The 20,799-nt window shown below is 56.0% G+C and overlaps 6 protein-coding genes across 6 annotated transcripts; 3 read left to right on the top strand and 3 right to left on the bottom strand.

Moving 5' to 3' along the window:
- The first annotated feature begins 2,722 nt into the window (after positions 1-2,722).
- BJ171DRAFT_496553 (uncharacterized protein) lies at positions 2,723-6,298 on the top strand. The gene has a single exon (XM_053110206.1). The coding sequence runs from the start codon at positions 2,927-2,929 to the stop codon at positions 6,203-6,205; it is 3,279 nt and encodes a 1,092-aa protein (XP_052968748.1). The 5' UTR covers positions 2,723-2,926; the 3' UTR covers positions 6,206-6,298.
- Positions 6,299-6,356: 58 nt separating this feature from the next.
- On the bottom strand, positions 6,357-7,438 carry BJ171DRAFT_421761 (uncharacterized protein; the record flags this gene model as incomplete). The annotated part of the gene is made up of 2 exons (XM_053107503.1): positions 6,357-7,117; positions 7,213-7,438. The coding sequence occupies 2 exons, from the start codon at positions 7,436-7,438 to the stop codon at positions 6,357-6,359; spliced, it is 987 nt and encodes a 328-aa protein (XP_052968749.1).
- Positions 7,439-7,830: 392 nt separating this feature from the next.
- On the top strand, positions 7,831-13,064 carry BJ171DRAFT_16301 (uncharacterized protein). Its single transcript, XM_053105890.1, has 8 exons — positions 7,831-8,343; positions 8,614-8,686; positions 8,806-9,022; positions 9,195-9,656; positions 9,767-10,237; positions 10,323-11,000; positions 11,281-12,005; positions 12,265-13,064. The coding sequence occupies exons 1-8, from the start codon at positions 8,106-8,108 to the stop codon at positions 12,878-12,880; spliced, it is 3,480 nt and encodes a 1,159-aa protein (XP_052968750.1). The 5' UTR covers positions 7,831-8,105; the 3' UTR covers positions 12,881-13,064.
- A 229-nt stretch (positions 13,065-13,293) lies between these two features.
- On the bottom strand, positions 13,294-15,781 carry BJ171DRAFT_457126 (the Pro protein Convertase Furin; the record flags this gene model as incomplete). Its single annotated transcript, XM_053108336.1, has 5 exons — positions 13,294-14,506; positions 14,685-14,785; positions 14,873-15,249; positions 15,395-15,548; positions 15,635-15,781. 5 exons carry the CDS (start codon positions 15,779-15,781, stop codon positions 13,726-13,728), a joined length of 1,560 nt encoding a protein of 519 aa, XP_052968751.1. The 3' UTR covers positions 13,294-13,725.
- An 855-nt stretch (positions 15,782-16,636) lies between these two features.
- Positions 16,637-19,277, bottom strand: BJ171DRAFT_457130 (uncharacterized protein). The gene is made up of 4 exons (XM_053108337.1): positions 18,363-19,277; positions 17,484-18,245; positions 17,254-17,335; positions 16,637-17,093 (listed from the first exon to the last, which is right to left on the bottom strand). Exons 1-4 carry the CDS (start codon positions 19,068-19,070, stop codon positions 16,840-16,842), a joined length of 1,806 nt encoding a protein of 601 aa, XP_052968752.1. The 5' UTR covers positions 19,071-19,277; the 3' UTR covers positions 16,637-16,839.
- A 126-nt stretch (positions 19,278-19,403) lies between these two features.
- On the top strand, positions 19,404-20,680 carry BJ171DRAFT_457131 (large-conductance mechanosensitive channel; the record flags this gene model as incomplete). The annotated part of the gene is made up of 5 exons (XM_053108338.1): positions 19,404-19,499; positions 19,595-19,649; positions 20,030-20,148; positions 20,246-20,448; positions 20,520-20,680. 5 exons carry the CDS (start codon positions 19,404-19,406, stop codon positions 20,650-20,652), a joined length of 606 nt encoding a protein of 201 aa, XP_052968753.1. The 3' UTR covers positions 20,653-20,680.
- Between the last annotated feature and the right edge of the window lie 119 nt (positions 20,681-20,799).

Here is a 20,799-nt window from a genome sequence, read left to right on the forward strand (position 1 = left end):
TGGGCGAGCTTGTCGATGTCTGGGGACTCGCTGAACAGCGTCGGGTCGAGCGCCAGAAGGAAGAAGACGAGCTCTTCAAGTACAAGCAGCGCTCGCATGATATTGGCACCGAAGACGAACTCCTCGAAGGAGAATTCAAGGAGATATTCCCGGATTTTTACGGCGAGTACTCAGACGTTATCGCGGCCGGCCTACCTCCGCTGAACCAAGAGCCCGACGGCGATGGCAAGAAGGATCCCAGCAAGGACATGGACTTTGAAGAAGCCGGCGTCGACGAGGCGTTTGCTGTGCGGCATATTCATGCGGAGCTGATTGACACCTGGGACGCCAATGGTTGCCAAACACGACCGTTTGAAGTCCATTGGAATGAGGCCATTTCCGATTCCTATGCCGTAGCCGGTGAGATACTGCAGCTTCGCGAATGCCTGCCCTCACGTGGCATCGACTTCACCGCACATGGAGCCCATGTGTTCATGGCTCGCAAGCGATGCCTTGGCTTGGGCACGTCCGAGGAACAGGATGGCCATTACGATTTCTACAAGGACGCCAATATCCCCGAGGCCCAGAAGATTCTACCGGTGCTGCAGTCATTCGATCTGCGCGTTTCTTCTCTGTTGGATCAGTGGCCTGATCACACTGTATTGCTCCAGCTCCTGGTGATTGCTCGTCGCATCTCAGCCTTTGCGGTCACATCGCCGATCATGAAGCTTCTCACGGGCCTGGAGCTTCTCTTGCAAAAATGCGACGACTGGGAGAGCTACGCGTCCAAGGAAGTTAGCCTCAAGGCGAACATGACCGAAATGACAGCGCTCATCGTCGAGTGGCGAAGGCTCGAGCTCCGTTCCTGGAAGCAGCTACTGGAAGTCGAGGATCGCCGTGCCCAGGCACAGGCATCCAAGCTCTGGTTCCACTTGTACAAGGTTGTCATCGGCGTTGCCATGAACTCGGCCAGTGAGCAGGTATGGATGATCAATGCATGGTCCAGAGTGGGCGAGTATCTGACAACCTGTGATCGAAGAAGCTTCTCGTTTTTTTCCGGTGGCGCGGGTGTCCATTTGAAGTGAAGTTGGCTCAAAGGCATGCCTACTTGTATCGACGCCACGGTCAACGACGCCTCGGATGGTTCCGCCGACGTCATTCCACTCACGACTGCATGTCTAATCACAACCGCCATTGCCCCCACCAGACCACTGATCACAACCAGGACGATGCCTTGGTCAAAGAGCTACTCTCGACACTGGACCAACTCTGTCTCTCGTCTTCGCTCGGAGAGTTTGCGATCCGTCTGGGCATGATCAACAGCTTCCACCGACATCTCTCTGTGTGTGCCAAGCATGTTCCTGCCGGGCATCTCGGCCGCCTCACCTCTGTCTCCGACGTCTTGTGGAATGTGCTTCAGTACTACTCGCAGTTCCTGCCCGAGATTGCAAACACCGTCGAGCGTCAGCGCAAGCCTATTCTGAAGGAGCTCCACGACTATGTCAAAATCGCGACCTGGAAAGATGTCAACGTGTACGCCCTGCGCGAGAGCTCCAACCGCACCCATCACCACCTCCACAAGTTTGTCAAGAAATACCGCGAGATACTTGCGCAGTCTGTGACCGACACGATCCGAGCCAGCCAGCAGTCGGTGCCTCTCGATGGTGGCAAGTCTGTTCACGAAACCACCTCGGCTGCTGCCCAGCGCATTGCCACGACTCTAGAACACACTCTATCGACAGAGACCACGGGTGCAGTGCCCACACAACCACCTTGGAATGGTACTCGGGACGTTTCTCAGTTGATGGCGCGGATGCAAAAGCTATCTCAAAAACTCGGTACGCAGATCTCGGCCTCGATCGAGACCGCGAATGGCATCGACGATGTTGCTGGTTCAATACTGCAGCGCATCCAAGAGTTCCAGGACGCCAATGCCACACTCGATCCCGCTTCCAAAGCTGCCAAGGGGCAAAAAGCCCTCCGCAAGAAGGCCCTGGTGGATCTGCTCAAATATCTGGCCCACTTGGGGCTGTCATCCCGCTGCATCCACAAGTACATGTACCAGCGCGAGTACAGTTATGTCTACTCTCTCCCTGCCGCTCAAGCAAGTCAGTGGATTGAGCTGCTCGGCAAGGCGTGCCCGTCAGGGCTGGAAAAGGATCTTGGATCTCTGTGGACAAAGGCCAACGACTACTACTTCCGGCTGCTTGCCCGGACTGCTGTGCTAAGAGAAGGCGCATTCTCGTGGTCGAGCGACCTCACAGACCGGGAGGTCGAGCGCACGGTCAGCAACGTAGAGCACCTCCTCCATCTCATCATGGAGGAGCGCCGAGTGATTTCCGAGTTTGGCAAGGAGCTCGAGGCAGCCGGCCGCTACGTGACTCAAATCCAGGCACTCGTGGCTCCCACAGAAACTGGCGATGCCGTGTCGATGCTGCCTGCCGAAGCAGCGCTCGAAGCTATCGAGCAATCCAAAACATCCGTGGACGAACTGGTGGTCCAACTTCGCCAGACCCGGATGCTGGTCAAAGCCCACCATTTCGCCGAAGCAGCCACCGCCAGCGACATGCTTGCTCAGATCGACAAGTGTATTGAGTCCTTGGCCGCGACCAAATCGAAAGCTGACGCTTGGATGTGCTTGCTCGACACCTGGTGGATCAACCAGGCAAGCGCCGCCGCTGTGCCGAATACCGTTCTCTTGCTACTCAAGCAGAGCCAGGAGGCTGTTGGCGAGATTGTCTATGTGATCGACCAAGTCCTCGCTCGTCACCCGGAAACAGCATACATCCTGAGTCCCCTTCGACAAGCGGCTCTTGGCCATTCACAGCGGTTGCAGCGGCAGCCTACACTGGTCTCGGATGCGATCGATCCAGCGTCCAGCGATCTGGTATCGGTCTCTGGCGATAAGTTGGTGGACGCCATCCTGATTGCGTTCCAGGAGCTGCGAATGAGTCCAACCAACAGTGTCCCGGAGAACAAGGCGCCTGCCCCTGGGGCCGACGGTGCGGCTGGCAATGAGGCCGACGAATTTGGCCTGTCCCAGGGTTTCATCTTGGACGAGCATCAGAAATTCCTCAAGGTCTTCAAGGCCAGCCCGCTTGCCAACGTCGTTACCGCAATTCAAAGTGTCCTCACGCCTCCGAACATGGGCTCGGCTGTCGCTGTCGAAGGACTGCACTCATCGTCAGTCGCTCTTCGCCACATTTGCCCGCTTCTGAAGCAGTACCTTGCGGCTGCCGAGTACCGCATGTGCGAGCTGATGGTGTACCACAAATCCATCAACAAGCTGGCATATATTCTTTGCAACACATTCGCGTTGCTGCTCAAAAACGGCTTCTGCGTGCCACAGGCATCCGACGACAGCGCCGAGGGCGAAACTGAAGACAACGTTGATGGAACCGGCATCGGGGAGGGTGAGGGCAACAAAGACGTCAGCGATCAAATCGACAACCCGGAGCAGGTAGAGGGGACGCAGAACGAGCAGAAGCAACAGCCCAGCGGCGAGCCTGTCCCTGAAGAAGAGAACGCTCTCGAAATGGATGAGGACTTTGATGGCCAAATCGAGGATGTCAAACGAGAAGCCGGCGACGATGACGACGACAAGGATGACGACGACGAAGAAGAAAACGATGCTGCCGAGGAGCAAATGGGCGAACTCGATCGCGACGAAGCTGATGTTGTTGACGAGAAGCTCTGGGGCGATGATGACGACGATCAAATCGATAAGGACAACGAAAAGACGGAAAAGAATGCCTCGGTGGACTCCAAGGGCGGTGAGACTGAAACGGTTGCCAAAGATGAAAGCGGCCCCGACGATGAACAGCCTCCCGAACCGAAAGATGAAGCAGAAAAGCGCGAGCAGGATAGCAAACGCAACGCCGACAACGGCTCAGAGGCTTCGGATGACGAGAGCGACCATGTCAACGATATCGAGGACGCCTTTGAAGATAGCCACGGAGTGGATATCAAGGACCGCGACCAGCCAGAGGAGCCCGATGGAGACGACGACATGGATCTCCCTGAAGATATGAATCTCGATGGCGATGGCGACGAAAACGAAAACGAAAACGATGACGATGACGATGGCCACAATGACATGGAAATCGACCGCCCCGATGACGACGCCAAGCCCCGAGACGACGAGAAGAATGTCGGCGACAACGGCGATGCAGATAGCTCGGATGAAGAAGCAGCGGACGAAGCCGACGATGGCGAGGGCGACGACCATGTTGACCAGATCGAAGATCAGCTTGATGAGTCGCCTACCGAGCAGCCAGGCGATAGATCCGACAACGATGAATCGTCTCAGCAGCCCGATGAGCCGGAGGAGCCGGAGGAGCCGGAGGCGCCGGATGAGGCTGCTGACCCAGCCAACAACAGCATGCAGCCCCACGGAGGAGAGGACCCAGCCGCAGACGAACAGGACGAGTCCGAGGCCAAAGAAGACGATACCAAAGCTGTCGACGATCGCGAGCAATCTAGAGCCGAGCAGCCCCATGGCGTCGAGGGCCAGGCGGGACAGGTATCAAACATCCAGTCTAGCGAGCCCACGACGGGAGAAGGGACTGGTGCCGACAACCAGGCTGCTGACGACTCATTCGAGCATGCCGATGCCAGCGAGGCCAAGCCCACCCAACGGCCCGCAGCCTCGCAGCAGCAGAAACAGAAACCGCGCAAACCCGATCCCAATCCGCGCAGGAGCCTTGGCGATGCACTCAAAAACTGGATGTCCCGCCTCAAGTCCATCTCCGAAAGCTCCCAAGATCGCGCCGAAGAACCGCAGCAGTCCGAGCAGAACGAGCAGCCCCAAGTGGATGGCGATCAGGCAATGGACTATGAGTTTGTTCAAAACGATGACGAGGCCGCAGATGCCCAGGCACTCGATGCTGCCACCTCGGAGCAGATGTCTCAGATGGACCAAAAAGCCCTCGCGGACGATGAGGAGGAGGACAACTATGCCAAGCAAGATGAGGAGATGCAGGTTGACGATCAACCCGCCGAGGAAACACCGGCATTCGAAAAGAAGCCTGATCAACGCAGCAACGACAACCAAAATGTCAGCGGAACACTTCCCAATCGACAGAAGGAGAGCGACGATAGCGCCGATGCCGAAACAAGGCCCGCGGGCGAAGATCTGGCAGCCGATGAAGACCACGACGACGGCGATGGTGATGATGCCCGCGACAACCTTGCATCGACCGACGATCAATCCCGTCGCCAGCGACAAGATCCCCAGAGTGACGAGGATATGGGCGATACGAGCGACGAGCACGACGAAGCCGAGCTGTCGTACGAAGAGCTCCGACAGAACCTTGAAAAGTCTGTTGCCGACTGGCGTCAGTCCGGCCAAGATCTCCGCGAAGCCGAGACGCTCTGGAAAAACTACACCAATCTGACCCAAAACCTGGCCTTTGAACTGTGCGAACAACTGCGGCTCATCCTTGAGCCTACATTAGCCACCAAGCTCAAAGGTGACTATCGCACCGGCAAGCGGCTCAACATGCGAAAGGTCATTCCGTACATTGCCAGTCAGTTTAAGAAGGACAAGATTTGGATGCGCCGAACCAAGCCCTCCAAAAGAACATATCAAATCCTTATTGCGATTGACGACTCGCAGTCGATGGCCGAAACCAGATCGGTTCAGATGGCGTACGAGTCTCTGGCGCTGATTTCCAAGGCCCTGACACAACTCGAGGTCGGCGACCTCGGCATCGTTAGCTTTGGTGAGAGCGTCAGGCTCGTCCACCCCTTCGAGCGGCCTTTCTCGGACGATGCCGGAGCCGAGGTGCTGCGACGGTTCACATTCAGCCAGGGACGCACAAACGTTCGCACGATGATGGACACGGCGATCGAGGTGCTCGATCATGCTCGGCTCGTCACCGCCACTGCCCCGGGTGCCGATGAGCTCTGGCAGCTGCAGATCATCATATCGGATGGCATTTGCGAGGATCACGAAAAGATCAAGGCGCTGGTGCGGAAGGCAGCCGAAAACCGGATCATGGTCGTCTTTCTTGTGCTCGACAACCGACCCGAGAAAGACTCGATCGTCAAGATGACCAATGTGACGTACGGAACCGACTCCAAGACCGGCCGGCCCACGCTGCAGATGAGCAAGTACATGGATACCTTCCCGTTTGACTATTATGTGATGCTACGAGACATCAATCGGCTTCCAGAAGTGCTCTCGGACACCCTGCGCCAGTACTTTTCGTTTGTCAGTGCCTGAAGGACCCCATGAGGATCCCTTTGGCTCTGTTGCCAAACCCCGGCAATCAGCGTTGTTCCCTGCCCACCGAATAAATCAACATGGCACTTTAATGTCGCTGTTGTCGAGTGCTTGGTAGTCTGTCGATTCGTCGAGGTCGACGCTGCTGCGGTCATGTGTTGCTGCGTTGCACTTGCGACCACTTGTTGCTGATGAATTCGCCAAATGGCATGAGCCGCTCCGAAGGCCCAACAGCCTCGGGGTCGCGGCCGAGGGACTGGTTGTCGAAGAGGCTCAGGTTCTGGCGCAACGAGTCGAGGACCGGGATCTTGGCATCGTAGTTCGGATAGTAGAACAGCACGAACGAAAGCCTCTCGGTGGCGCCATCCGAAACAACTCGATGCAGGGGCGAGCGGAAGACCCCGCCAGAGATCAGCGACAGAAAGTCGCCGCCGTTGACGACGATTGTGCCTTCGACTGGAGGGACATCCACCCACGAGTTGCCCAGGTTCACCTGGAGCCCGGTGACACCGGGTTGCTGCACGATCAAGGTCAAGAAGCCCCAGTCTGTGTGAGGCGAGGAGCCGATCCGGTCTGGGTGGGCAAGACCGCAGGGGAGATCATCGGCTCGATGGTAGGGAAAGTAGCGGAAGAGCCTCATCATCGAGATGGTGTTGCCGGCATCGCAGAGCCTCGGGAGAAACCCAAAGGCCTGTCCCAGAGCCAGCGAAAGGCCCCCAGAGATGGCAAGGGACACCTCGACCATATCGTCGAAGAGCTCTTGCATTGCTGGCTGAAAGCCAGGAAGCTGATCTGGCGAGGGCCAGGTGTTGGGTCCCTGGAGGTTGTTGCGCGGAGCAACGCTCTTGCTCCATGGAAAGCCGTACGAAAATGCCTCCTTGACCTCAAAGGCATCCGAGCCAGATTCAGCGCCTGGCGAGGCCGCAGAGCAAGCGCGCGAGAGAGTGAGGATGTGGGCATGGAGCCAAGTGCGTCCTGTGTGGGGATGGATGGATGGCTGTACCTACCTATGCCGATGTAACCTCTCAACGAGCCGCTAGCCGTCGCCGATATAGAGTCTTTGGTGCTCTGGGGAAGATCGAAAAAGCCCTGGGCCTGCTGCAGGAGCTGGCTCTGCCGCTCAGCATGGATCCGGTGGCCGTCTATGTAGCATACCCCCACGCCAGCAAAGGCGTCTCGCAGCTGGGCAGCAACTTGGACGGCCTCGGGGGTCGCCGGTCCGCTTCCCTGCATGAGCAGCGGCGCGATGTTGATGCGAGGAATCTGCGGCTGCGGCTGCGAAGAGAACATGCGGGCAAGCGGGGCGAAAGCCCGAGCATGTCGCCCACGGCGAATCGACCCTGCGATCATCTTGTGGACTTGACGGGGTGGTGGATGGTCGAAGGAGGAAGCGGCCCGTGCTGAGGAGAAACATGATGTGCTCACCAACCAGGCGCCAAGCCGACAGGGGACTTGTGCTGTTTCCCAGGAACATTGTACACAGCAGCCCCCAACGAACCGATCGATGCCCTGCAATCAGCAAACTTGCTGCTGCATTGCTGGAGCAGCAGCTCAAAGTCACTCTGCGGCTGCGATCGGGAAGCATCTGTGCCTGGCTGGAAAGGAAGCGTCATTCTGCCGCGCTGGCCAACAATCACACCCAATCGCAGGACAATCCGTCGGCCGAGCACAAACAATTGCCCCCGCAATTCGCCAGAACCTCTTTTGTCGTCTGCGCTCTGCCTTCTGCACTCCGTACCCTGCACGGCACCTGCCGCTACAGCCAAGGACCAGCCCGCGTCGTTTCTGCCCTTGGCCACCGTCTTGACTACACTGCTCTGCCCTTCTGCGCTCCCAGGCTTGCCTCCAACAAACCGCTCCCTGTAAAAAGCCCTGCGCTGCACCTTGTGTTGGCTGAGCCATGTCCCAAAGCAGGCCCAAGAAGCGCACCAGCGGCGCTTCCTTCGATGCCACAATACGGAAGTTTCTCGAGGACCATGTACTCTTCAAGGGCCTCGACGAAAACTTCATCACTCTCCTTGCCTCAGAGATGCAAACGCGTATCTATAACGACAAGGACTATGTCATCCGAAAGGGCGAAGTGGGCCGCGCCATGTTCTTTGTCTTCAGGGGCCAAGTGAATGTCATTTCGGAGGACGGTAAGTCTACGAATGCCGTGGGTGTTCCGCAAATGCCGCACGACAAGATGGCGGGTCGCAGCTTTGGTTGCCGAAGAGTTGTTCCCGCAGGCTGGTTTGCATGGCCGGACGTGCAATAGCCCGAATTACTGTCGTCCTCGCAAGCATGCGTCGAGATGTACTTTGCGCATCACCGGGGGCCCAGACCCAGGCTCTCTTTGCCCTGAGCTCTCGCCGCCGCACTCACATCCTGCCCTGCATCCATACTACAAATATGGCTTCTGTTTTCAGGTGAAACTATCGTAAACGTGATGAAAGATGGCTCGTTCTTTGGTGAAATTGGCTTACTGTTCTCTGTGCCGCGGTAGGTTGCCCACGAATCACTACGCTCGACTCTTGTAATAGCTACCGAATAGCGCCGTCTCCTCTTCGTATATGGATCGATTCACGCTGAACAATCGCCAATCTTTTGTGTGTCGCCAGAACTGCGTCGTGCCGAGCATCGGGTCGGTCGATTATCCTGACTCTTACGAAGGACAGACTCCAAAAGTGCGTGAAAGACTATCCCAAGGTGGCAGAGGCGATCTCGCATATTGCCGAAGAGAGATTTGCGTCGTACATGAAGCAGAAGGAGGAGCAGCATGAAGTCGAGTTTGGCGAGGAGCTAAAACTTTCGATGACCAACGACGATCTCAAGTCGGTGCGTATTTGCTCTTCCGCCGGTCACGCTGTGCTGCATTTGGTTCTCGGTCGATGCTTTCCACGCTGCCCTTTACAAGCCTGGTTGCGAGTGAGTCCACCAAGATCTCGGTGCCCTGTGCTAATTCCTTATATTTGTGCACGGACCGTACTGCCTTTGCGCTTGAGAACAGGTGCCATTGTTTCGGGACTGTGAAGTCGGGTTTCTGCACATGCTGGCGCTCCATCTCAAGCCAGTCCAGTATCGCCAGAACAATCTCATTATCAAGAAGGGAGACTATGGCATGGAAATGTACTTTGTCGTGCGTGGAATTGCCGAAGTGTTTGGTGACGATGGCAAAGTCTATGCACAATTTCACCCCGGCTCATTCTTCGGAGAGGTTGCGCTTCTCTTCCGAATGCAGCGAACGGCGTCAGTTCGTTGCGTGTCCAACGTCATCAATGTCTTTAAGCTGACCAAGGAGTCGCTGGATAATGTTCTCAAGAACTTTCCCGAGATCAACGCAAAGATTCAAATCGAAGCCAAGAAACGCTTCCAAGAGATCGAGTCCCGTGAGCACACCAAGATAACCCAAAATGTCTCTGCCGATACGGCTCGAACTGAAGTGGAAGTTGCGCGCGAGAGACTCAAGACGGTAGGCCCAGCCGGGAAGTATGCAACATTCTAGATTATGGTTAATCACGGATATGAATAGACCTCCAAGGCGTGCATAGTCTCTGGGCTTACATCGACATTGTCTTTCAGGTACCGCTCTTCAAGGATGGGCCTGTCGGCTTCCTGCACGAGCTCGCGCTGGCCCTCAAGCTCAGGGTGTACAAACCAGGAGAGAGAATCATCAACAAGGATGAAATCGGAACGTCCATGTACTTTGTTGTCGATGGAATAGCCGAAGTGACCTCTGAGGACGGAAGCACCGTGTACGCCGAGCTTGGCGAAAACTCGTTCTTTGGAGAGGTTGCCCTGTTCTTCGAAGTCAACCGCACGGCCTCGGTTCAGTCCAAGACTGGATGCACTGTCTTTGAGCTCAGCAAGGATTCGCTTCACTCGGTGCTCGACAAGCACCCATCCCTCCAGGCCAAGATGAGGGAAAAGGCCCTGGAGAACTACAACTTGTTCCAGTCGCGTCAAGCAGCACTCAAGCAAATCAAGGAGCGCTCCAAGGACCACAAAACCGAGCAATACGATGTTGAGGCCACTATAGATCGACTCAAGGGGGTGAGTTCAACTTCCATCGGCTGCTGGGAGGTCGCGCAGCTTAGTAAAAGGACTAAAATCCGAATTCCGGCTATGTGCAATACAGGTTCCCATCTTCAAGGGCTGCGGAACAAACTTTCTTCAATCGCTTGCGGCTGTGACGACCATCCAGCTTTACAAATCTGGAGACATTATCTTCAAGAAAGGAGAAAAGGCCACCCAGATGTTCTTTATCGTCCGAGGCACCGTCGAGATCACGTCCGAAGACTTGCAAACTGTCTACGATACCATCAAGGAAGGTGGATTCTTTGGAGAGGTTGGATTGCTGCGCGGCATTTCAAGGACGGCGTCGATCAAAGTCTCAAGCTCCGACTGTGATGTCATCATTCTGACATCCAAGTCACTCGAGAAAGTACTGAAGGAGTACCCAGAGAGCTTCCACATTATCTCTCTCGAGGCCGAGAAGCGCTATCAGTTGACAGAGCAGCGTCGTAAGGAGCGCGTGGCTGCTGAGGGGGCTGAAGTGGCCGAGGACGAAGGACCGGGGACATCGTTTGTCGAGGAGTTCCGCCCCGAGCTTCCATCCGTGCCATTTGCACCGATCCCAGCAAACGAAGGTCCAACCAAAGCCCGAAAAAGCTCTAGTTTCAGCAGCATATTCAAATTCCGCGGAAAGAAGGAGAAATCTGGCAAGGACAAGCCCGGATCAGAGTCTGATAGCGCCATTGACAAGTCCCAGAGCAGCAACAGCGTCGAGAGCGCTCACTCTATCCAAAGCGAAAAGGTAGGAGCCACAAAGTTGATGATGCCGTCCTGCCTTCGCAACTGAGATCCAAAGTGCTTAATGTAGCCCCAGATGTCGAGGAGAGGGTTCGGAGTAAAGAAGTCAACGAAGCGGTTGCTCAGGAGCTTCTCTGTCATCGGAGTGGTGCCCGGGAGCATCGCACATTCTGAGCCAGCTTTGGCTAAAGATTTGGGGTCGATGGATATTAGACTTGGTACCAGCCTCCATCTTACTGAGTCAATGTTGCAAACTATCGATATCGCGGTCGGCTTGTATTTAGGGACCAACAAAGCTTGGCAAGTTCTTCCAAAATATCAAAAACACTCTCGGAAAGAAGGAAGAGAAGACTCGTGTTGTGCCCAAGGCCATCTCAGCATCGCCATCGATAAGCACCCCGACCGAGAGAAGAAAGGTCACGAATATCCTCGAGTTCAACGATCTCGAGTTTGGATATATCATCTCGTTTCTCTGTCCTCGCGACCGAATGCGGCTCCGTGGAGTTTGCACCAAGTGGAACGACATGCTACACGACTCTCGCTTCTGGTCCATCATGGACTTTCGCGAGATGTTCAACACCGTCAATGGTGCGCTCCTCGACCATCTTTTCCTTGTAGCTGGACACCAGCTGCTCAAGGTCAACTTTGCCTCGTGCTGGCAAGTCTACGACGACGACTTGCGCACACTTGCCGTTGAGTGCCCAAATGTCACAAGTCTGTGCATCTCCAACTGCTGGAAGATCACAGATCGCGGCCTGGCCTTTGTTGCCCAGGCATCAAGCAAGCTTGTGGAGCTCGATATTAGCTACTGCGGACAGCTCAGTGGCGCTGCCTTCGCCGATCACAAGTGGGGCACCCTGAGAAAGTTCGACATGACCTATTGCAAGCAAATTGGCGATGAGTACCTCGAGAAGCTCCTGTGCCGCACGACCGAGATCCAAGACCTCAGGCTCCGCCGATGCGTCCGCATCTCTGATTTTGGTCTCTTCCTTGTGGTTCGATACTGTCGGTACGTTGACCCTATCTGTGAGGCCGAGGCTTGACTTTCCCGCGACTATGAGATCGGTGTCGACACTTGCTGGGCTCCAAATCCACATTTCCGAGGACAAGATAGCTTCCAGCACCTCCACACTCAACTGCGGCGCTGGAGGATTAGCTTACATCCCCGTGCACATGTCGCTGCTGTTCTGTCAGTCTGTTTCTGCTTATGGAAGGCTCACACCTGCTTTCTTGTTCGCTCCTTGTACTGCTTGATTTACGACGCACAGCTATCTACGATCGATCGACCTCTCCGACTGCGAACAGATATCGGACAAATGCCTCAAGTGGATTGCCTCCAGCTGCTACAACCTCACCAGCTTCAATCTTACATTCTGCACCAGGATCACCAACGGCGGCCTCTACGACTTATCTCTGGGATGCCAGCACTTTGAGTCGCTCAATCTGAGCCACTGTGTCCACTTGACCGACGCCGCAATTGTTTTTTTCTCAGATAGCATCAAATCCCTTCGGTTCCTGTCGCTAAGGCGCTGCAAGAAGATCACCGACGGGGTTATGGGCTATCTCGGGAGAACCGCGCCCCATCTGAGGGTCCTTGATGTCACCGGTTGCCCCAACATTTCACAGGCGGCAAAGGGCCAACTAGAGACAACCCTGAGGGGCATCGTCGTCCTCATGGACGTGCCCAGAGAAAAGAGAGGTATCTGTGCCCCCGGTGAGGGCAAGCTTCCGCGTGCCCTGGAGGTCCCCTTGTCGGTCATGTTCACTTCAATCCCCGCCAGTGACCGTGCTCAGCAGGGGCGCCAGAGTTCTGCCGACTCGGGCAAGAAGCGGGCTGGCTCGAAGAGCTCGGGCAAGCGGCAAAAATCGACGGTGGCCGACTAAGGCACCTTTGCGCAATCGTCCTCGCCGGGCTCGTGTTGAAGCCGGCATACAAGCCCACTGCGGCGACGACTGGCGGCTCACTCTCTCGGCAATCTCGACCTTGTCTGCAGCATTGCCCGATGTCGGCGACGCTCTCTCTTATCTCGTTTCCTCTCGCACCTCGCCTTGTCAATAAAATTTGGACACAGCTGCCGGCGCACCAGCAGGGAAGCGGGAGCGGGATGCCCGATTGCGCTGAGCGGAGTTTGAAACTGCTCCCAGTGTGTGTGTGTGTGTGTGTGTGTGTGTTGCGTGTGCAACACGGATCCGCTGACGGACACGTGCTTCATATGCGGCCTGCGCCACGTCGGTGATCGTCGGCACGGGTATTTAAGCCGCCCAGGCCTCGATCCCTCTCTCTCCCCATCCAACCACAACTATATCGGTGATGACGAATGGGTTGAAACTATATCCCAAGCCCTTCGCTTCGTGCTGGAGGGATATTGTAGAGGATTGCACACCCCCAACCACCTTGTTACAACAAAGTTGCAATTAGGAGAGCCTCTGAGCCGATCCCATAGTTGTCCTGGTTGGATTTCCCCCGCCTTTGCTCATCCCCCCTCATCATCCGCTACACACGTCGCCATTCCGGCGCTGCCGGCCCAGCGTTCATGATTGCGATCCGAGGAAGGTCTTGTTTGCGTCCTCGGCGACCTTTCCCAGACTTGGCTACACTGGGCCACCCGGTGTCTGTGCAGAAGCCTCGCCCCCTTCGGCCATGGCAAATACTGTTTATTCCTATTTTTTGTGGACTCGGTGTATTGTTTGGCGATGGTCCCTCGTCGCCGCCCGTCCTTGGCGAGCCCTTAGCTGTAAATCCTCCGTCCTGGCCTTCGGTATAGGATGGCCAGGACGATCGGCACCAGCAACAGGGCAGCCGTGGTCGTTGTGCCAACCGAGAGGAAGCTGGGACGGGGCAGGTCGTAAGTCGCTGCGTGCGGCCGCGGTGAGATCGTCCAGTCGCCATCAGCTGCGGATGCGTTGCCGATTCCAGCGAGCACCAGCTCCCACGATATCAGTGTGCCTTCGTCGGGCCACCTGGGGTCAAAGGCGCCATCATCGTCTCGGCGGTCGGCAAGACGGAGCTGCCACCGCCCGAGCGGCGATTCGCCCCAGTGATGCACGGTTGTGAACGTCCACGGATTGAATCCCTGATCGGACGTGTCTCTTGGTCTCGGGGTTCCCAGTATGCTTTCGGTACCAGCGGGCGAGACGAGGGAGATGGTCAGGAACCGGCGTTTCGGATGGACCAGTCGCAACACCACCTGAACGTGCTCGAGCCGCGAGATCATGTTGCTGCGATCGGGCCGAACCCTGATCTCGTCGATCAGCGCCGCATGTCGACCAACCGCCGCCGGGATGCGTCGGTGCACTCGCACACGATGTTTCCAATGAGGCATGGCCTCTGGCAACGACCGAAAGTCCCTGGCGGCCTCGATCAGCCGATACGCATCGACGGCACCGTATCCGTATTTGTGAGAAACAGGCAACCCGGCGCCGTTGGTCCGCCACCCAGGATCGCCCGGATCTGTGATCTTGGCGGAGTGGATAATCAGGTGCTGAACATCCCTCCATGTCAGATCGGGTCTGGCGCCCGATTCGTGTTCGTTATGCCGTCGATGGAGCCGTCGGGGAAGCGAGCATTGTGGCGTGCGAGTTGGTGCGCATGATGGTTGTATGAGATAGAGCATCAGACGGCGCTGCGGATAATGGGCCATGCAAGCAATGTCTGCGTCGACCGAGTGCGATACTATGTGCCACTTACCTATACGAAAGCAGCAGCGCAATCACACCAGATGCATATGGGGCAGCCGCTGATGTACCCGTGTGTTCGGTGGTGCATCGGCCGCGAGGATCGGTTGTGCTCTAGAGAAGATGCGACAATAAGCGCTCGTTCGTGAATCGCGAACTTGTTATCAGACGATACGGAGTGCAGCAAGCTGTGGGGCTTACGATCACTTTTCCATGGCCGCCCGCATAGCTGACAGCCAAATGGGCAGCACATGGCTCTGAGTACGGCGTGAGTACCCCGTCGTGGGTGATGGCACCCACAGAAATGGTGTAGATGCTGCTTGCATAGCCGTCGTAGTTGCAGTTGTCGGCTTTGCCGCCGTTGCCATTGGCAAAGACAAAGATTGACCCTCGGCCGTGCCGCCCGTTTCGAATGCCACTCTCGAGAGCGGCTTGAGCGAACCGACCGGGGCCGTCGAGCGATGAGCCGTCGTCCGCAGGTCCCCAGGATGACGAGTAAATGTCGTTGCGTTCCCATCGGTAGTTGAGTGCTTTAGCCTCAGTTGAGTCGAAAATGCCTTCTCCAAGTAGCCGCTCGGCTACGAGAGATTTGGACGGGTCAATTGCCGCACAATCCTGGATCCCATTATCGCCATCGCCATCGCCATCGCCATCGCCATCGCCATCGCCATCGCCATCGCCATCGCCATCGCCGTCGCCATCGCCATCGCCATCGCTGCTTACCCGATATTTGGGCACCAAATGCTACCCCTGGTCCGCACTTGCTTCCAAGTGCTGCTGCGATCTGTCCCGCACAGCGTGTGCCATGTCGGTCATCTGGCTTTTGCGGAAGCGCTTGGGGGCCCTTGCTTGCAAAATCCCAACTTCCCTCGGAGCTCTGTCAGGACCGTGGCGGTCAGACAAGCACTTGACAGCGTCTGCCTGGATGCACTTGGTTTCCATCCGACCAACCATCGCCCTTACCCATGCCTTGGCAAGCCCCGGATGCAAATAGTCGACGCCATCGTCGAGTATGGAGACGGTGATTCCAGTTCCGTTGATGCCAAGTTCCCACACCGGTAGAACGTTCAGGTTGGATAGGAGACTGCTTTCATAGGCTGCCGGGCTCATGGGAGCCTTCAAGAAATGCCGTGGTCCAGTTGCATCAGCCATATGCTTTCTGATCACATCCCGCATTCACCAAGGTGTCGGCCATCGTCTCCACAGCATAGACCGGACGACCAGAAGACGGCTGTATGAGCCCGTCGCCAGAGCAGAGCAACACCAGCCCTGCCTTACCAAAATGGACCTTTGGGTACTCGAGGCAAGTTCTGATGGGTGTTGTTCTTCGGGGCCATCTCTTCGTCGGCTCTGAAGCCATGCTACATCACTTGTTGGCAGATTGCCCCGTTGAGAGGTACTATTCAACATGAGCTGAATCGCATAATGCACAATAAGTACTCCGTGACCCAGGAGGATGTCCTCAGCTTTGATTGGCCGTAGCGGTTCTTGGCAGTACGTAATCGTGACCCATTCATCAGACACATCATTGACAGAGACTCACCGATGGCGACATCTGGGGTATCTCCACTCCCTCGGCAGGCTGAGGCCGTCCTCCCGAGACCAGCAGCGCTCGAATATCTAGCTCGCCCGTCGAGTCAGTTTTTGTTTCTTTCCCTCCCTGCGCTTTCGGTGGCATGCAACAACAAACACAGACGGTGAAGCTCCTCCGAAACGTGTAACCCAAATGTGTGGATGGCTTGCTTGTGTGGGGTCTGCGTGCGAGGTGGTTCCGTGATTGGCAGCACCACTCCCCATGGAATCCGCCCCTTTCCCACGTCCCCAAGCATCTCTTCTTTCGCCAGCTTGGGGTGTTTGCATGGGTTACAATTCGCTGGTCTTCGACATGTCCACTCACTTCACAAGCATGTCCAGCAGCCGCTACCCCGACACTGGAATCCCACTTGGTCAGGAGCAACATGGGGATTGTGTCGTACGTGAGTTGCTGGCGGGCTCGAGTGCATCGGATCGATCCTCATCGGCAGCCGTGGATACATCTATTGAGCATATCCACTTTGAGAACAGAAAAAAGCCACCCTCTGTACACCGTCTGGATGTCCGGGCGAGTGATCTTTGTCTCGCATATCGTCGCTTGCGTTCTCGCTCCGGATGGTCGGACGCTCCGGGGTCTACCAGCGCGTGGGCCGATAGTTTTTCAAGAATACACCCCAGAGAAGCTGCTCTCCGCGAACACCCACCAACACGGGGTCGATGACTCGCATTGCAGCATCCCATTCGTCCAGCGGCGGTGGTTGATCCGCGCGTTTTTCCCATTGATCGACGGGATTCTCGTCCGTGATCCACCCAGTGTCGACGGCAGTCATGTAGATGCGGTCGGCGACAAATCCTGCCGCAGCCGTCCTCGTCATCATGTTCATCGACGCTGAAACGAGACAAAAGTGTGAGGTGTTACGTTGTATGCTATCACGACATGGTACAGCACTTGGGCTCTGCACGCCCACGAAGCATCCCGGCTCATTATCACTGATCCTGCAAGCCAAGCCAACCCAGTGAGTGAAGAGAAACATGGTACTGCCCAATACCTTTTGCCATGTTGGTGTGTGGATGGAAAATGGTCTTGTTGCGGTAGAACTGTCCCTCCATGGCGCTTACATTCACGATGAACTTGCACATCAAAGCAAGCGACCGCCCAGACCGACGAGGCTTGATTAACATGTGTGTTTATCCTGTCATTCAGGTGTGCCCGGAGCCATATGTCGATGCTCGCTGCAGGTGTCGCTCAATCCAGAGCCACCGGTGGCTTGCAACTTACCTTATCGCAGGGCTCCATTGCCCCGTTGGTCCCGGCTACGCATGTGTCTCTCATCAACGGCCTCAGCTCGCTGATCAGCACCCACGGCGCAAACGAGTTAATCGTGTGGCATTCAATCATTTCCAGAGTCGAAATCTCGCCCAGTTCGAGCGTCCACGAGTTCTCGGTTCGCAGATCAATCTGTTGGTCATCGCGATCGTACAGTCCAGGCGGGAACTGCGATAGACTACTGCTGGATCCGTCACCCTCGATCACTGCAAGCTGCGACATTGCCGCCGAGACATTGCTCACAGAGCCTGGCATCAGCATCGCTTTGGCGTCGTCCGAGCCCTCTGGTGTCGCTGATACGAGCAGCCCCGCAACCGGTCGAAACTTGCTTTTAGGGCCAACAAAGTCAAAGACGCAGCCACCGCTTGGCTGTCTATGGGCAACGACGACGTCGATGACAGCCAGAATATCGGCCTCCAGCGGCTCCACTTCGCCCGCCATCATGTGCTTGTAGAATCCCGGTGGCTTGCGGACGGTCTGTGCGGCATTGTTGATGATCGCATCGAGGCGGGCAAAGTTCTGCTTCACGTGAGCGGTAAAGTGATGCACCATAGGAATATCTCTAAAGTCGATGCCATAGATCGTCAGCCGTCCCTGAAACTCTTGAAAGTCGTCCTCCTTCGAGAAGCGTCGGGCGGCATCGTACGGGAATCGAGTGCAGCAAATGACTGTGCTCTTCATTCTCAGAAGCTTCAGAACGATGGCGTATCCAATCTGAAAATCCACATGTCCGACCAAGAGTCAGTATTGCGATAGGCAGTGTAAGCGATTCCAGCTCATCGATGTCACCCCCGCTCATCCGTCCCGCCTGTCTAACTCGCCCCGCCTTACCTTGACTCTACCTCCAGTCACGAGTGACACACGTCCAGCCATATCCGCCTCGGAGAAGCGCTTTGAGAAGTTGAAATCGGCGCACGAGGGGCAGAGCTGGTCGTAAAAGTGGTGCAGCAGATCAAAGGTTGTCCCGCAAATGTGACAGGATCGTTTGAAGTTGAGCTTCTTCAGTTCGGGCTGTGGCTTCGGGTCGTCGGCTTCAAGAAGTGCTGGCTGCGCAACTTCGTTGGCGATGCGTTGATCGTCCTCTTTTGAAAACACTTCGTTGGCCTCGACGGTGCCAACCCGCGGGGGCTTTGGGATGTCGATACACCCCCCGGTATAGCCAACCATCTTGACCTTGCGCATCTGTCGGATGCCCGTGACGGCGAGCTGATTAAGATCGTCCTGTCTTCTACCGCGGCGATCCTGCTTCCTTCTTTGTCTCATCTCTCCATCATCGGGCATCAGCGCCTTCAGTGCAAGGTCAAAGAGCTGCTTGATCTTGGGGGACCGAGTTGCATGCCGCTTGTACGCGGGGTTGTCATAATAGACCTGGAAGACCCTCAAGCAAGTCTCGATCTCGCTCTCAGAAAAGAGAGAGGCTACATCAGGGATCTCGGGACCGTCCCTCTGGCGGCCAGAGTCATCTCCCTTTGCTTGTGGTCCGCTGATCTCCAGATCATCGTCGAAGGGAAAGAGATCCGGGTCGGGTGCCTCGGCCATGGTATCGGTTTCGGTGTCGGACTGTGGCACCAGAATACACAGCGCAGCACGCAGTCGCCCAGATGATGCCTGAGGCTCGCTGACAAGCTGCTCAAGGGCCGGCTGGGAGACGAACGATGGAGGCCAGAGAACGATCTGCTCCAGAGAACGATCTGCTCCATCGCCCGTTCTGGAACAGCAGTGCACGTGATTTCGGTTGGAAACGCCTTGGGTTCCCACACCGACCGCAGCAGCCAGGCACTTGACGGGCAGCCCAGAGCAGCCCCCCCCCATCCGCCCCTCATCGGACTTGCTGTAGCCATGCGACCCCCTCACTTCGAACCCGGGGCTGCGATGGTTCGTGGCATCTCTGTGGCCGAGCAGACTGCACATCGGCTATGGGACGACTTTCATGCCTTTCTGAAGCTGGAGAATGTCGTCGAGCTCTCAGTGAGTACTGGTCCTCCATACAATCTTGCTACTTTGGTGCGCGACGATTGCATGCAATGAGCCGCAAGGCCGACCATTATATGACACACCCACAGGTCGGAGTTATCGTTGGAGGTGCATTTTCCAACATCATGTCTTCGTTCATAAGAGGTGCGTTTGATGTATATCCAGCACCAAGATCGCTGCCTGATGTGATGTGGTTTGGTTTTGGCGAGTGATGTACTGGGCTGGTTTTGCATTGACTTGGCTTGTGCTGCGTGCCGTCATTGCTTCTTTTGCTTCTGTTGCTGGTGGGTCTCGACCAGAATGCTTGTCGATCGGTCCTGCTCAGATTGAACGCTTACTTGAGCCACGTTGCTCCGCCTGGACATTTGTCGACCGGTGCTGCAGATATCGTTTCGCCCGTGCTCTCCGTGTGGACAAGTATGAGACAAATGGCTGTTTCAGCAATAACGGTGCATACGGGATCCCTGAATAAGTTCTGGATCACCGCCTCTGTACTGAACACATCAGTCCTTGCCGTACACAAGACCGTCGTGCTGTACCTGCTGATTGCGTTAGTACTTTGATAGATACGGCCTCCCAGATGGAAAACAACTTTTCAATTCTCAAGTGTCCCGCAAATGCAACAGAGTGTTCGGGCTCATGGGTCGGTACTGCAGTGGTTGTGTTTGCTCTGGTCTCGACAAAAGCTGAAACTAGATCAGCCAGCGGGATCAGATCTTGGCTAACTGTGCTGTATTCAGTACAATACCGTCAACCAGGCCCACGATGCTGGTGCCATCACCTTGAACTGGGGTAGATTTTGTCTTTCGGTTATGAACTTTTTCTCGCTATCGGTGGTGCTCTGGATCCTGATGAAGCTCTATGTCAAGGCGTTTCGCCGCAAGAACAAGAAGCGCGACGAAACATCGGAAGAGAAGAAACGATGCGAGTTTTGCCTCATCGAGTAAGCAATACCGACGCACTGCAAAGTAGTTGATCGACTCTAACTCAAAGGCAACTCTGTTTCCGTCACAGAATTCACGCTCTGGCCAGCCGCTGCCCACACTGTACCTCTATTCTCCTCGACAACGGGGCGACATCCATGGGCCATAAGAGTCACAGCAACGTCAACTTGATCGACCTGAACCCAGGAAGGAGAGAGGACTAGTCCAGTCAAGCGTCGATCCTCGCCCTCGCCTTGGAATTGTCGGGCGCACGATGTCGATTACTTGGCTGCACGATGCCGATCGGCACTTGCGTTGTTGGCCGGGTGTGTGATATGATACGACTACACGTAGTGCGTCCCACCAACCCG

This window comes from Polychytrium aggregatum, assembly GCF_025602895.1.
Source record: "Polychytrium aggregatum strain JEL109 chromosome Unknown BJ171scaffold_10, whole genome shotgun sequence".
Lineage (NCBI taxonomy): Eukaryota > Fungi > Chytridiomycota > Chytridiomycetes > Polychytriales > Polychytrium > Polychytrium aggregatum.

What these genes read in the sequence shown, in the direction of transcription:
- BJ171DRAFT_496553 (XM_053110206.1), top strand. Translation starts at nt 2,927, where the DNA reads ATGAGTCCAACCAACAGTGTCCCGGAGAACAAGGCGCCTGCCCCTGGG.
- BJ171DRAFT_16301 (XM_053105890.1), top strand. Translation starts at nt 8,106, where the DNA reads ATGTCCCAAAGCAGGCCCAAGAAGCGCACCAGCGGCGCTTCCTTCGAT. An exon ending in ACTCTATCCAAAGCGAAAAG is followed by an intron (nt 11,001 to 11,280) that starts GTAGGAGCCACA and finishes GCTTGTATTTAG; the next exon opens with GGACCAACAAAGCTTGGCAA. An exon ending in CTTGTGGTTCGATACTGTCG is followed by an intron (nt 12,006 to 12,264) that starts GTACGTTGACCC and finishes TACGACGCACAG; the next exon opens with CTATCTACGATCGATCGACC.
- BJ171DRAFT_457130 (XM_053108337.1), bottom strand. Translation starts at nt 19,070, where the DNA reads ATGGCCGAGGCACCCGACCCGGATCTCTTTCCCTTCGACGATGATCTG. An exon ending in CAATGGAGCCCTGCGATAAG is followed by an intron (nt 17,336 to 17,483) that starts GTAAGTTGCAAG and finishes TTGATGTGCAAG; the next exon opens with TTCATCGTGAATGTAAGCGC. An exon ending in ACACACCAACATGGCAAAAG is followed by an intron (nt 17,094 to 17,253) that starts GTATTGGGCAGT and finishes GTCTCGTTTCAG; the next exon opens with CGTCGATGAACATGATGACG.